The following is a 14,715-nucleotide window of genomic DNA, read 5'->3' on the forward strand; positions in this document are numbered from 1 at the left end:
AGATTATTAACGGGTTGGACATGTTAGAGACAGGAAACATGTTCCCAATGTTGGGGGAGTCCAGAACCAGGGGCCACAGTTTAAGAATAAGGGGTAGGCCATTTAGAACAGAGATGAGGAAAAACATTTTTAGTCAGAGAGTTGTGAATCTGTGGAATTCTCTGCCTCAGAGGGCAGTGGAGGCCAATTCTCTGAATACATTCAAGAGAGAGCTAGATAGAGCTCTTAAGGATAGCGGAGTCAGGGGGTATGGGGAGAAAGCAGGAACGGGGTACTGATTGAGAATGATCAGCCATGATCACATTGAATGGCGGTGCTGGCTCGAAGGGCCGAATGGCCTACTCCTGCACCTATTGTCTATTGTAACTCAGCAGGACAGGTAGAAACTCTGGAGAGAAGGAATGGGTGACATTTCGGGTTGAGACCCTTCTTCAGACTGAGAGTCACGGGAAAGGGAAACGATATAGATGGTGATGTCGAGAGATATAGAACAAATTAATGAAAGATATGCAAAAAAGTAACGATGATAAAGGAAACAGGCCATTGTTCGCTGTTTGCTAGGTAAGAACGAGAAGCTGGTGCGATTTGGGTGGGGAGGGATGGAGAGGGAATGCAGGGGTTATATGAAGTTAGAGAAATCAAAATTCATACCACTGGGTTTGAGCTGGCCAAGTAAAATATGGGATGCTGTTCCTCCAATTTGCGTTTAGCCTCACTCTGACAATGAAGGAGGTCAGCGTGGGAAGGGGAATTAAAGTGTTTGGCAACACAGAGATCAGATCAGGTAGGTCCAGACAGGGTGAGCAAAGGTGTTCAGCAAAACGATCGCCCAGTCTACGTTTGGCCTCGCCGATATACGAGTCGATATCTTGAACAACGGATGCAGTATATGAATTTGGAGGAGGTGCAAGTGAACCTCTGCCTAACCTGAAAGGACGTTGGGGTCCCTGGACAGAGTCTATGGAGGAGGTATAGGGACAGGTGTTGCATCTCCTGCAGTTGCAGGGTGTGATATACTTGAGGAGGGGGTGGTTTTTAGTGGGAAGGGATGAGCTAACCAGGGAGTAGTGGAGGGAACCATCTCTGCAGAAGGCATGAAGGGGTGGAGATGGGAAGATGTGACGCAGTGGGATCCCGTTGGAGGTGGTGACAATGTCAGAGTTGCATGCGACAATGTCAATGTCAGCGTTGCATGCGACGGCTGATGGGGTGAAAGATAAGGACTAGGGGGACTCTATCCCTGTTGTGGCTAGGGGGATGGGGAGCAAGGGAGCAGTTACGAGGTACCGAGGAGACACGTGTGAGGACCTCATCTACGATGGAAGAGAACCCCTGTTCCCTCATGAGGACATCTCGGATGTCCTGGTATGGAACAACTCATCTTGGGCCAGTTGCAGTGTAGAGGGAGGAATTGGGAGTCGGGGATAGAGTCTTTGCAGGAAGCAGGGTGGGAAGAAATGTAGTCGAGATAGTTGTGGGAGTCACTGGGTTTGTAATAGACATCAATCGGTAGTCTACTGTGATGATCAAGAAAGTGGAGGGAGATGCTCGAAGTGAAAAGGGCCAAAGGGCTTTTTTTTTTGTGCTGTATCTTTGATAATTTGCTGTCTGGTGCCTGTGAAGCCCTTGGTCTTTGAACGATGTGATGCCCGAGGTAAATGGTGGTTGAGATGCCCACAGTGAAGAGTATACGTCTACCCGAGCCGAGGGACGATGGATTCGGCGATGCTCCAAGCGACCGATTACTTTACGCCAAAACTGCCGTGGCCGTGCGGCGAAGCGGAGCGAGGGTGTCCGGTGCCCCTTGGCGCGGTGCCCCAGCCTTTGAAAGATGGGGAGGAGAAACGTCGGGGCCACGGGCCGGGGAAGGGAGGCGAGGAGAACATATTGTGAGCTGCCCTCTCTCCCCGCCTAATCTACCCTCCCCCCCCCCAGCCGGGAGGGGGCGGTTATTGGCGCGTGCGCTCCCCGCCCCGGCCGTGCCCGCGCGTGGCTGCAAGTCTCCCCCCCCCCTCCTGCGCGCACCAACACGAGCTCCGGGCCGCCTCACTCGGCCGCTGGCTGTCGGAGCGCCCTCGCCGGTCTCACCAGCTCGTCGGCCGCCGGGGCTCAGCCACTCGCAGCCGGAACATGGACGACCTGGGTAAGAGATGTCGACACGGAGGGAGGGGGACCGGGACTGGACCCGGAAAACCAAGCGAACCGGGCCGGATACCCACTCGAGCTCCAGCAACCGCACCCAGTACCGGTTGGTAGGCGGGCGGGCGGGCGGGCAGGCCGCGAAGGTGGCCCTGGTTACCGGTGCCTGGCAAGCAGGCAGGCCGGCCGGCCTGTCGGGCAGAGGAGGCCAGCGAGCGGCTGCGGTCTGTACGTGAGGGGCTCTGCCGGGAGGCAGGGGACGGGCGGCGGCGAGCTCGCCGGGCTCAGCCACCGCTCCTCGTCCCGGGGCAGTGCCGCTGGAAGTTTGTGTGAAAGATCTGAAAAGTTTCCCGTTTGTTCGGAACCGCTGGAGCTGAAAGGATTTGTTTGATCACAAGGGACCTGGAGTCTGGGCAACAAACTTTCCCAGTCTCAGAAGCTCCGCCCGGGCGGGCTGTGGTGATCCGATTAACTCATGGATCCACACAGTCACAGGGTGGGAATCTGGATTGTGGGGACAATTATCCCTTTTTATGGTGGGGATTCGTGCGGCTACATGGGAATAAGTAAGGACTAGAGATCCCTGCGAGGAAAGGCAACCCTTGCGGGCTGTGAGGGGCTCGTGGTAAAGTTGTCAGTCCCGTGGTGTTGTAGGGATTAACAGTATGATTTGTCGCTCTTTGCTTATTGGGGAGTCATAATTTGATTACTTTCCCACTACAATCACACTTTGAATAACTATCCCCAGGACGACCAGGAAACGACTGGGTTGATTTCGTGGTTGCGAGAGGGGCGCGAATCAGAAGAAATAGAGATTTTATCTGGTGACTAATCAGTGGGGATTTGATAGTTGGGGGTTGTTGGTAACGATTCGATTTCATCGATAATCGTGAGATGTAGCCGTTTGATTTGATATGTGAATTTTGATATTTCAGTTCGGGAGGAACGAAGCAATGCAAAACTGCATAGTTTTCAAAGATAAACAGTATTCATAGCCGCTGGTGTAGTTTTTCCATAATCTTTTTTTTCAGAAAGGCGTGGGCAGATTCCTTTGGTGTCTAAATTTCAACAGACAGTTTATTTCCTTAATGTGTACAACTCTCCATGTGGCAAGCCAGTATTTGTTTTGGGATATATGTTAGTATTAGGGTGTACAGCACACTTGTTTAATGTCTATGGTGATTATTACATATGTCTCCAGGCATCAAATTTATTGCTATTTCACACCAGCCATTCCTTTTGCCTCCTGGAATGACATGTTTGGAAGATAGGAACAGATAATTTTAGTTTAGAGTACAGCCCAGAACGAGAAATGCAAAGTATAGTTTTTGTGGCGTACATAATGCATTAGAACCTCAAAATCAGACAATGTGCAAGACACCAATGGAGTCTGAAAGAAATCTTAAGTGCACAAAATATTGGAATGATTCTACACATGGCAGACTTCAAGTATATGGACAAGGTGGTGTTGTTTTATTTGAAGGGAATCTGATAAAGATACTTGAAATCATGAATGGTCATTGATAGCACAAAACTATTTATTCCCACTGGAGGAAGAGCCAGGAGACAGTGGACATAAAACAAAGATAATTGGCAAAAGACTCCAAAATGAGCAGATGGTGTCTGAACTGCACTGCTAGGATTAGGAGTGGAGGAAGGTTGAATCATTATGTTCAAAGGAGAACTGGATAAGTGCTTGATAGAGGAGGAAAAAAATGCAGAACTTTGGGGGGAGCGTGGAATAACATGGTTTGCTCTTGCAGATTGCTGACATCAGTGTGATCAGCTAAATTGCCTCTGTTTGACCTGTAACCACTTTGTGGTTCTAAAAAATCTCTTTTGTGGAATGTCACGGTTAGTTTGATAACCTGTTGATCTGCTCAGCACAGACATCAACTGAATGTGTAGTTGGGTTCTGAAATCAGCTTACATAATTGCAATGTCATAATTGTATTGTTTTGAGAATTTAATGGCAACGTCATGGACAAATGAGTAGGTGAACATTTTGAGTTCAGTAAAGCCACAACTGCTCAAGTGATCTGAGCTTCAATCAGTGATATGCACAATGTACAGAAAAGAGACTGAATTGGAATTTATTTAGAAAAGTTAATTTTATGTAACCGTTCCCATTCCCTTAGGATTAAGTCAACAAAATTTTTGTTATGGATGTGTGCAAATGGAAATGCTTTCTCTGCCTAATATATGTTGACTTCATAATTTCCTTCCAAAAAGAGGCAATGGTCAGATTCCAAACATTTTCTGATTTTCAGTTCCTCTTTCTGGTCCAATCTTATTTGAAACTGCAGTGGTGCAGGTTTTGATACAGGCCTTTCATTCAATGTTCGCAGCTTGGTTCAACTTTTATTGGATAAACAATCATTTTAACATGAGCTAAACACAGAATTATTTAACTTTTTAATATAAAAGTGCACAGCATTTTTATATATTCCGTTTTGGTTCCTCAGGGCATTGAAAATGCTTTGCAGCACCTTAGAAGTTGATTACTCTTGCAATAAAGAGAAACCATTTATGCACAATTGTTGCTTAGTGAATTTGTATTGGATAATCAGTTTTGGTGACATCGATTATGTGTTCGTCATTGAAGAGGCCTAAAAAATTGCCAGAAATACCACAGAATCAGGTGCCTATTGAGAATGAGGTGCTGAAGGAAATAATTAAATGTTACTTTAAAAAAAAACAAAGTACAAGAAAAGTTGGCGAGACTAAAAGTTGATAAACCCCAAGAAACAAATTATCTGCATCCAGGTGTTTTGAAAGAAATGTCATGAAAGATTGTCAAAGCTCCATTTCGCATCAGCCAAAATTCTACACGTTCTGGACATGCTCTTGTGAATTGGAGAAAAGCAAATGCTATTTAAGAAAGGAGAGAGAAAATGGCAAATTGCGGAAACAGATATCTAAACATAAGTAGTAGGAAAATGCTAGGATCCATAATGAAGGATGAAAAAAGAGGACATCTGGGATGGGGGGCAGGAGGGGGAATTAATGGCAGATTCGGCAAGAATTTATGAAAGAAAAATCATGTTTGACTAAGCTACTGGAATGCTTAGGATATAATCTAATTGTTGACCTTCTAATTAATAAAACAACAGACTATAATTGCCCTGTTTAAGCCAAGGTTTGTTGTTGTTAGTACTATTTTTTAAATGGGACCCGTTACTGTGTTCATTGATGTCACAATTAGATTTGAAGACAGCGACAGTTCCCTTGAAAAGGCTCATTGAGAAGGCTTTTGTTTGGCCTTGTATGACAACTTAACTAATTTATCAAGTGGCTTTTCACTAAAACTTCTAGTGCATGTACTATAGTAAAGCTATTTTGGTCTGTGTGTTTGCGGCTCGACGCATCAGATGATATCAGTGCATGGTATATTTGGACGTTTGTTGAGGTCTCCATGCAGGAGGTTTGTCACCGGCATTAGAGCACATTAAATTATGAGTAATATACTGACCCAAATTGAGAATTGGAGGTTCGATAGAAAGAGAAAGGAATATACTGTGGAAAAATGTAAAGTTATCCATGCACAAACATAAAAAACTCTTTTTTTTAATGGTAAGATATTGGGCAAAGCTGATATTACAATAAGGCAAATAGTATGTTGGACTTTAATATGAGATTATGTAAATGTTGAGGTAAAGATGTCATTCTGTATAGGGCCTTGGTGAGACAACACCTTAATTATTATGTACATTTTGGATTCCTTACCCAATAGATAACCTGCCTTTTATAGGAGGAGTGCACAATGCTTTACGACTGGTGCCAAGGACAGGTGGGTTTATTCTACAAAGGAAGATTGTCTCGACTAACTCTATGAGAGGAGATCGCAGTGAAACTCTCAAAATTCTTACAGCTGGATGCAGGGAGGATGTTGCCCTGAGCTGAGAAGTAATAGGACTCCTAGGGTCACAATCTCAGAATAAGACTTAGGTCATTGATGGATTAGATGAGGAGAAATTTCTTCACTTCGGGGATGGTGTATTTTTGGCATTCTTTACTCCAGAAGGTCGAGCAATCTCAGGGGCTCAAATGCCCCCTTCTGTGTGATTTTATGAATTAAGCAGAATGAATATTACTGCACTGTGAGAGGGATAGTGAAAGGACAAATTATGTAGAAAAGGGATTAGTAGGTTATGTAATTTGACACTCCAAATTTGTGACAGTGTTTTCTTCAAGTGATCTATGGTCTCTTTGAAGCCTCCTGTTGATTCACAGCTTGTCAACTTCTCAGATGTGGTCAATACTGGAGCTCTAATTCTAACCATGACTCCATCCATACCTTTCTCACGGCTCTAATCCTGACCATTCTGGATCTTGACATGTAGTCAGACCGAGCTAGAAACGCCTGTCCTGGAATATCCTAAATATTAATTCTCTTCTACAAATCCGAACTCAATGTGAACGCCAACCCTAAAAACTAAAACAGGTTGTACCCACAGAATAAGCAGCTACAATGTAAGAAGTGACTGTTCCAGGACAAATTAATCCCATTACAATAATTCATGTCAGGGATAAGGAAAGCTACCCTAAAAGGGGTTATTGGGATGGACAGCAGACTGTATTTTGATAGAAAGCATAAATAAACAAACTTTACAGGTTCCAATAAAACAAAAGTAATCAGTAAGTAACAGAAGAGGGGACAGTCATCTTTCTACCTGTGCCTTGACATGCCTCCACAAGGCTACATTTATTATAAGTTTTAATGGTGTTCTTCTGAAAACCTCCTTTGACTCCTCCCACTTCCTCCAAACCAGAGGCGTGGCTATGGGCACTCGCATGGGCCCTAGCTACGCCTGCCTCTTTGTTGGGTACGTCGAACAATCCCTGTTCCAGACGTACACTGGCCCCATCCCCGAACTCTACCTCCGCTACATCGACGACTGCATTGGTGCTACCTCTTACACCCATGCAGAACTCACTGACTTTATACACTTCACCTCCAATTTCCATCCTGCCCTTAAATATACCTGGACTATCTCTGACATCTCCCTCCCGTTTCTGGACCTCACCATCTCCATCACAGGAGAAAAACTAGTGACGGACATTTATTACAAGCCCACCGACTCGCACAGCTATCTGGACTACACTTCTTCCCACCCGGTCCCCTGCAAAAAGTCTATCCCCTACTCCCAATTCCTCCGTCTACGCCGCATCTGCGCCCGGGATGAGGTGTTTCACACTAGGGCTTCCGAGATGTCCTCGTTTTTCAGAAAACGGGGCTTTCCCTCCTCCATTATAGATGAGGCTCTCACTAGGGTCTCTTCTACATCCCGCAGCTCCGCTCTTGCTCCCCATCCCCACACTCGCAACAAGGACAGGATCCCCCTCGTTCTCACCTTCCACCCCACCAGCCAGCGGATCCAACATATTATCCACCAACATTTCCGTCACCTACAACAGGACCCCCACCACTGGCCATATCTTCCCATCCCCTCCCCTCTCTGCGTTCCGCAGAGACCGTTCCCTCCGCAACTCCCTGGTCCACTCGTCCCTTCCTACCCAAACCACCCTAACCCCGGGCACTTTCCCTTGCAACCGCACGAGATGCAACACCTGTCCCTTTACCTCCCCCCTCAACTCCATCAAAGGACCCAAACATTCTTTCCAGGTGAGACAGAGGTTCACCTGCACCTCCTCCAACCTCATCTATTGCATCCGCTGCTCTAGATGTCAACTTATCTATATCGGCGAAACCAAGCGCAGGCTCGGCGATCGCTTCGCTGAACACCTGCGCTCGGTCCGCATTAACGCAACTGATCTCCCGGTGGCCCAGCAATTTAACTCCCCCTCCCATTCCCAGTCTGACCTCTCTGTCATGGGCCTCCTCCAGTGCCATAGTGAGGCCCGCCGGAAATTGGAGGAGCAGCACCTCATATTTCGCCTGGGCAGTTTGCGGCCCGGTGGTATGAACGTCGACTTCTCCAACTTCAGATAGCTCCTCTTCCCCTCCTCCTTCCCAGATCTCCCTCTATCTTCCTGTCTCCACCTATATCCTTCCTTTGTCCCACCCCCGACATCAGTCTGAAGAAGGGTCTCGACCCGAAACGTCACCCATTCCTTCTCTCCCGAGATGCTGCCTGACCTGCTGAGTTACTCCAGCATTTTGTGAATAAATCGATTTGTACCAGCATCTGCAGTTATTTTCTTATACTACTGGTTTGTAATAATTGATTGGCTAGCTAAACCACTTCAGGATTCATGAAGGGTCAATAAAGTGGTATTTCTAGTCGGAGGGAGTGAAGGATTGATCAATGATGCGAGAGAAATGAAGGAAGGAATGGAGAACAGTGCAGTAGAATACATCAAGCTCTCAGTGAACATTTTCCACAGTAGTACAGAATGGATGAGTGAATCAGTGCCTCAGAGCAGAATGTGCCGGATGATATTCCTTCACCAATCTATTTTCGTGACTTTGATGTAAGGGATAGAAATCAAAATGTCGTGGGCGAAAGATTGATTTCTGGGTGCAGCAGATACCCTTCTGTTTATAGCAGAAACATTTGCAGTGACAGCCCTTTCCACTCTTTATATTTTTTTAAAAAGCATATTCTCTTTCCAGTGCACCACTTTCCACTTATAGATTGGATGCCACATTTCTCCTCATTCATATTTACAGCCAGTTCTTTGATTCACGAACATGGATTCTACACTGGAACCCAGTGAATACGAGTAGTTCTTTGTTGATTTAATAGAGAGCTGTGTGCCCTATTTAGTTTGTTGATGGTGAAGGAATCTTTTTATAAAGATGCAAGAGGACTTCCCGACAAAGGGGAAGATGGAAACAATAGATGGAAAGCACAGTTGAAAATGATTTTAACAAAATAAAACAACCCAGATTAAATCGAAAGGCAAAGGGACATTGTTTCCTTTTTAAAAATGTTTGGTTACTTGTTTTATGGAGATTACCAACTTTGGCTTCTGATCGCTGCTGTATTTAATCTGCGAACGATGGTACAAAATAGCAGATTTTATGACCTGAGGTCATGAAGGTGTTAGGCTATTGCGACATCAGTAGAAAAGATAATTCAAACATCTCGGATTAGGGGTAACAGTTAATGCCTGTTCTTAGGAATTTAGTGCTAAATGTAGATTGAAAAAAAAAGTATTAAAAAGATGTTGTATTTTTAAATCACCTTTTATAAATTCAAGATGCCCTCTGTCACTTTACAAACAATATTGTCAATGTTATGATGTAGGAAAACATGTTGATTCACACACAACTAGCTCAGTTTAGTCCAGGGAGTCATGGAGAAAATGGTTTCTGCAGAAAGCTGAAAGGACCTCCTTGTCTGCTTCCACCTATTACTTACAAACCTCATTCTCAACACTTCCCGCTTCTCTAGCTGGCTCCATCTGCCCATCTTCCACTATTTATCCAGTTCCACCTATTAGTTGCCAGCTTCTGACTCGCCACTGCCTCTCACTGCTATATACTGGCTGTCTTCCCTCTACATTCTCAATCAGAATGCAAGGTCTTCACCCAACTATGTTGATCTCCCTTTGCGTCATATATGTTGCTTGATCCACTAAGTTCTTCCAGCAGTTTATTTTTTTGCATAAGGAATTTACTGTTTTTTATTTTGTTCTCAAACGCATCTTTAAACTTATAACGTTGAATGAGACAGAATCTGTTCTTGCTATCCCCCTGTTTATGCTTTGTGTTTGATACACTATTCAATTATTTGTTGTCAATATGCTATAGAATTCTTTTAGTATCAACTCTGATAGCAAACATGAAAATGTGCTTCATCTCATTATTCATTTCTAGTTTGGTTATATTTAAATTTTTCCTTCCAACTTTTATCTCATTGTGGATTATTTTGTCATCTTCCTTTTGGATTGTTTGACACAATGAAATGGCAATAATGTTAATTTTCACTAATGGAAACTTACCTTAGAAGGTGGCTGGAATGTTAGGGGGTGATTGAAATCTGGGAAAGAGTCCTGCAGATCAAAATGAATGTAGTGCTGGGAATAGATCCTTCTGCCTGACCTATTTTCCTTGTCCCTCAATAGCATATTTTGTCAAATCACTTTCTGAGAAGACTTTTGATGTTATTATCAATGACTAATTTTTGTTTAGTTTAGTTTATTATTGTCAAATATACCAAGGTACAGTGAAAAGTTTTTTGTGGCTTGGTATCTTGTTAAAGAAAAGACTATACATGGTTACAATCAAACCGTCCACAGTGTACAGGTAAAGGGTACAACATTAAGTTGATAGTATTGATAAAGTCTGATAGTCCAATTAAAGATAGTTCAAAGGTCTCAAATGAGGTAGATGGGAGGTCAGGACCGCCCTCTAGCTGGTGAGAGGAAGGTTCAGATGCCTGAAAACAGCTGGGAAGAAACTGTCCCATAATCTAGAGGTATGCATTTTCAAACTTTGCCTGATGGGATGGGGGAGAAGAGGGAGTGACCAGGGTGAGACTGGTCCTTGATTATGCTGGTGGCCTTGCCGAGGCAGCGTGAAGTGTAGACGGAGTCAATGGAAGGGAGGTTAATTTGCGTGATGGTTTGGGCAAGCCCATAACTCTTCAATTTTTTGCAGTCTTGAATGGATATTGTAACTTAGTACTGATGAGATGGTTTTCTCATTTTTTTAACTGTTCTCGCACCCACAAATGAGATGTCTTGCATGACTTCTGCATATCTGCACAGAAGTGGCTATTTTTGAAAAATTCTCCTTCACCGAGTGTGGTAAGCTGTTCTACTGCTTTTTTCAACTTGCAACTTCCCAGAACATATCAGAAATAAAAGCATTCAGCAGAAACATATGGAAATCATGTGGTGAAGGTGCAATGACTTTATAAACATCTGGCCTGGCCATGGTATGTTCCGCTGTGATGTGAGGTGCCTTATAAAGACAATGGATGTAGAATTACACAGAGGAATATGTATGATTCCCAAGAGTACTAAAATGAAAGGTTGTTAACCTGTTCTCAACAATGGTGAACGTTATTTCAAAATATTTGCGGATTTTTGTGTAGCCCTACTGAATGATCTTGGTGAGCCTTCTATTTCCAATTGCCAACCGAGTGGAAGGGAAGACAAGATGGTAGCTCAAATCAAGGAACAACCACGTTAAATACATATTGATTAATAGCAAAGGAACAATGGAGATCTAATGGAAAACAACATCCTCATCAACGACCTTGTCTTCCCCTGGAATCAATACAAGGACTTGACCTTCGGTGCATTGCATAGATAGACAGACCTAAACAGTTTGTGAATTGGGCGTTTGCACTAATGAAAGTCTAGTTGTGAACACAGCAATGAAGGCCAAAGACTAACCATTGGATCTTTTCCAGGGGACATGACTGGCATTCATAATGCCACACCAGATGTTGTAATGTAGTATCAAAACTTGAGCAGCAAAGTATAAGCAAAAACCACAATATTTACCACCTCCATGTGATAAATGATAAAAGGTTGATTGTCTAGCTCTGCATTGGGAACCATCATAAAATTTGTCCATTCATAATGAAACAGCTATGGCTGCCAACCTCATCCTACATATGACTGCATTGATTGAGACATCTGCCTGACCAGTTCAAAGGCAGTAAAGAAAACCATGCAAACCACTATTCCTTACTTCATACTTTCTTTGAACATAAGGAGATATTTAACCCACTGCATTTATGTTGACTCATGGAACAATTTCATCATTCCATTTCCCCTACTTAATCTCCAGTAACCGTTTCTCTCTCGCGAACCAATCAACTTCCCTGATTCTCCCAACAGCGACTTGCACCAGGGGTAATTTATAAAATCCTACCAACTAGCTCTTTGTGAGAATAGGAGGACTTGGAGGAAACCTATATGGTCATGGGGAGAATCTACAAATTTCACATGTGGAATACAACACGGAAACAGACTCCTAAGCCTAACTTGTCAATAGACAATAGACAATAGGTAATAGTTGCAGGAGTAGGCCATTCAGCCCTTCGAGCCAGCACCGCCATTCAATGCGATCATGGCTGATCACTCTCAATCAGTACCCCGTTCCTGCCTTCTCCCCATACCCCCTCACTCCGCTATCCTTAAGAGCTTTATCCAGCTCTCTCTTGAAAGCATCCAACGAACTGGCCTCCACTGCCTTCTGAGGCCGAGAATTCCACACCTTCACCACTCTCTGACTGAAAAAGTTCTTCCTCATCTCCGTTCTAAATGGCCTACCCCTTATTCTTAAACTGTGGCCCCTTGTTCTGGACTCCCCCAACATTGGGAACATGTTTCCTGCCTCTAATGTGTCCAATCCCCTAATTATCTTATATGTTTCAATAAGATCCCCCCTCATCCTTCTAAATTCCAGTGTATACAAGCCTAATTGCTCCAGCCTTTCAACATACGACAGTCCCGCCATTCCGGGAATTAACCTAGTGAACCTACTGCTGACCAACTTATCTAACCAAATTACTCCCACTTGCCTGGCCTATATCCCTCTAAACCTAGATATCTGTTCAAGTGAATTTCAAATGTCAAATTGTGACCACACAAACAGTAGGATTGAATCCAAGTCACAGGCGCTGTGAGGCTCCAGCTCGCCTGGTCCTCTGGATCAAAAGTATAAGTGTTGACCAACTGTTTCTCTCCCTCTTTAATTAACGTATCACATCTTCGGCATTATGCATCTATATACTAAAACTCTATTTTGTTTGTTTATTTGTTCCTGAACTACAGTCAAAACGGTACACGATAGCACGACAACTAGGCCCACTTTGCTCACCTTCGTCCGTTTGGTGCTATTGGAAGAAGTTTCATTGCAATCGGTGTTATATTTTTAAAGTTATTCACATTTTAAAGTTTAAATCTATCTCCTAGGGGGGAGGATAAGGGGGGTTGAGAGGTGGGGGAGGGGAAGGAGGAGGAGATGGGGAGGAGGGGAAGGGAATGGGGGGGAGGGGAAGCAGGAGGGAAGGGGAGGGGAGGAATGGGAGGGGGTTGGGGAGGGGGGGAGGGTAAGGGGATGGAATGGTGGGGAGGGGAAGGGGAAGGAGGGAGAAGTGGGGAGGGGAAGGGGAAGAGGGGGTGGGAGGGGGGGAGGAGAGGGTGCTGCACCAATGCAGGAGATGTTTGGGCCCAACTGGTCTACTTGGTCTAGTTTATATTATTGGTCTCTTGGATAAAAGAGGTCCTACAAGAACAAACACATTTGAAGTGTGTTTTCCATGTTCTGGTGCTTATTGGGGAAGAGATAAAGCTTTTGGTGGTTTTGAAGTTAATCGCTGGTATCATTAGTGAGACAGGAACATAAACCTCCTTGTATTCCTGGAATTATTTGCAAAATCCCACACAAAGGGTCACATTCCATAGTTTTGCAGATATATCTACTACCCTGAAAATATGTTGCTCTGTCTGGCTTTAATTTTTCAGCTTTTTCTTTTGATTTCACTACGGGTTTTTTTTTTGCTGTTTTGCAAAATGGGTATTTTTGGTTATCTGAAATAACAGTCAAAAATTGTACTAACTTTGGCCTCTAAAGTGCAACTAAATTGAAATTAGAAATTATAACAAAACATGGATATTCAAAGAAATGATTGCTTAAAATTTACTGCCATCGTAATCACTGTAATGCCATTGACTATCGTATCTGATAAAAAAAGATGGGATCAGTTGGTAGCCTGTAAATTTTTTTAAGTGTTTGCAGAGCAAAATGAATGAAAATGTAGATTCTATATTGCCATGATTGAGATTTGTTGGTGGGAAGGAAAACTGATTTTTTAATAAATGGGCTTGCAGGGAACTTATTTTATCAGTTTGAAACTTAAAATTAATGTAGAACATATTTGTATGTTGAGGTCGTTCATGTCTATCAAATGGAATTAGATATTCTTTGAATGCCCTTTTGAAACTTTTATCATAGCTGTATGAATATTATTAGGATTTCCATTTTAAATTAATTGGTTTCATTAATATTTATAGGTGAAAATAAATCTTTAGTGCCCTCTGTCTAATTGTACAGTTGGGACTACAGTGCTGCGAATTAGGATGAGATTAATCTGAGTTTAGATTTATATATATCTCTTAATTAGGATGAACCTGCTCTGTACTTATACTGGAGCACATTTTTCATCTACTGACCCAGATGGCATTGCTTCGTACTACCTGATTCAAGTTTCTGCTGCTATATTGATGAAGTCAAAGAAAATAAATTAGTGCAGAAGGACAAAGTATTCCGTCAAAGGAGAAGTATTAGATCACTATGCTAAATGGTATGTTTGATGACATCTGAAAGTGCTCCTTGTGTTTATGCTTCAGTGCTGAGATCAACATTTAGAACTGGAATGGATGCTGATTCCTGACACAAGGATTGGCATTAAGCAAGGGGCAAATCCGATATATTTGTAGTATTAGTTTACTTTCCCTGCCAGCAAACTTAATGTGGTGGATGCCCAGGGGACTTAAGATTGCAGCAAATTGTGGTTCATTTTGTTCTATCTGAGGGAGTTATGCATCACCAATCTATACTAAACCTAAGAGAAATAACCTATTTAAACTGGGTTAGATTTTAATTTCTAGTTATGTACATTTTTGAAATTTAATTTTGAAACTCTT

At 43.3% G+C, this 14,715-nt stretch overlaps 1 protein-coding gene across 1 annotated transcript in view; it reads left to right on the top strand.

The window, feature by feature from the left end:
• Positions 1-2,006: 2,006 nt before the first annotated feature.
• The window catches only part of LOC144605743 (paxillin-like), a 112,446-nt gene continuing 99,737 nt past the window's right edge, over positions 2,007-14,715 (top strand). The window contains exon 1 of the mRNA XM_078421259.1: positions 2,007-2,143. Within this exon, the coding sequence (XP_078277385.1) occupies positions 2,131-2,143 (13 nt within the window). The 5' untranslated portion in view covers positions 2,007-2,130. The remainder of the gene's footprint in view (positions 2,144-14,715) is intronic.

This window comes from Rhinoraja longicauda, chromosome 25, assembly GCF_053455715.1.
Source record: "Rhinoraja longicauda isolate Sanriku21f chromosome 25, sRhiLon1.1, whole genome shotgun sequence".
Lineage (NCBI taxonomy): Eukaryota > Metazoa > Chordata > Chondrichthyes > Rajiformes > Arhynchobatidae > Rhinoraja > Rhinoraja longicauda.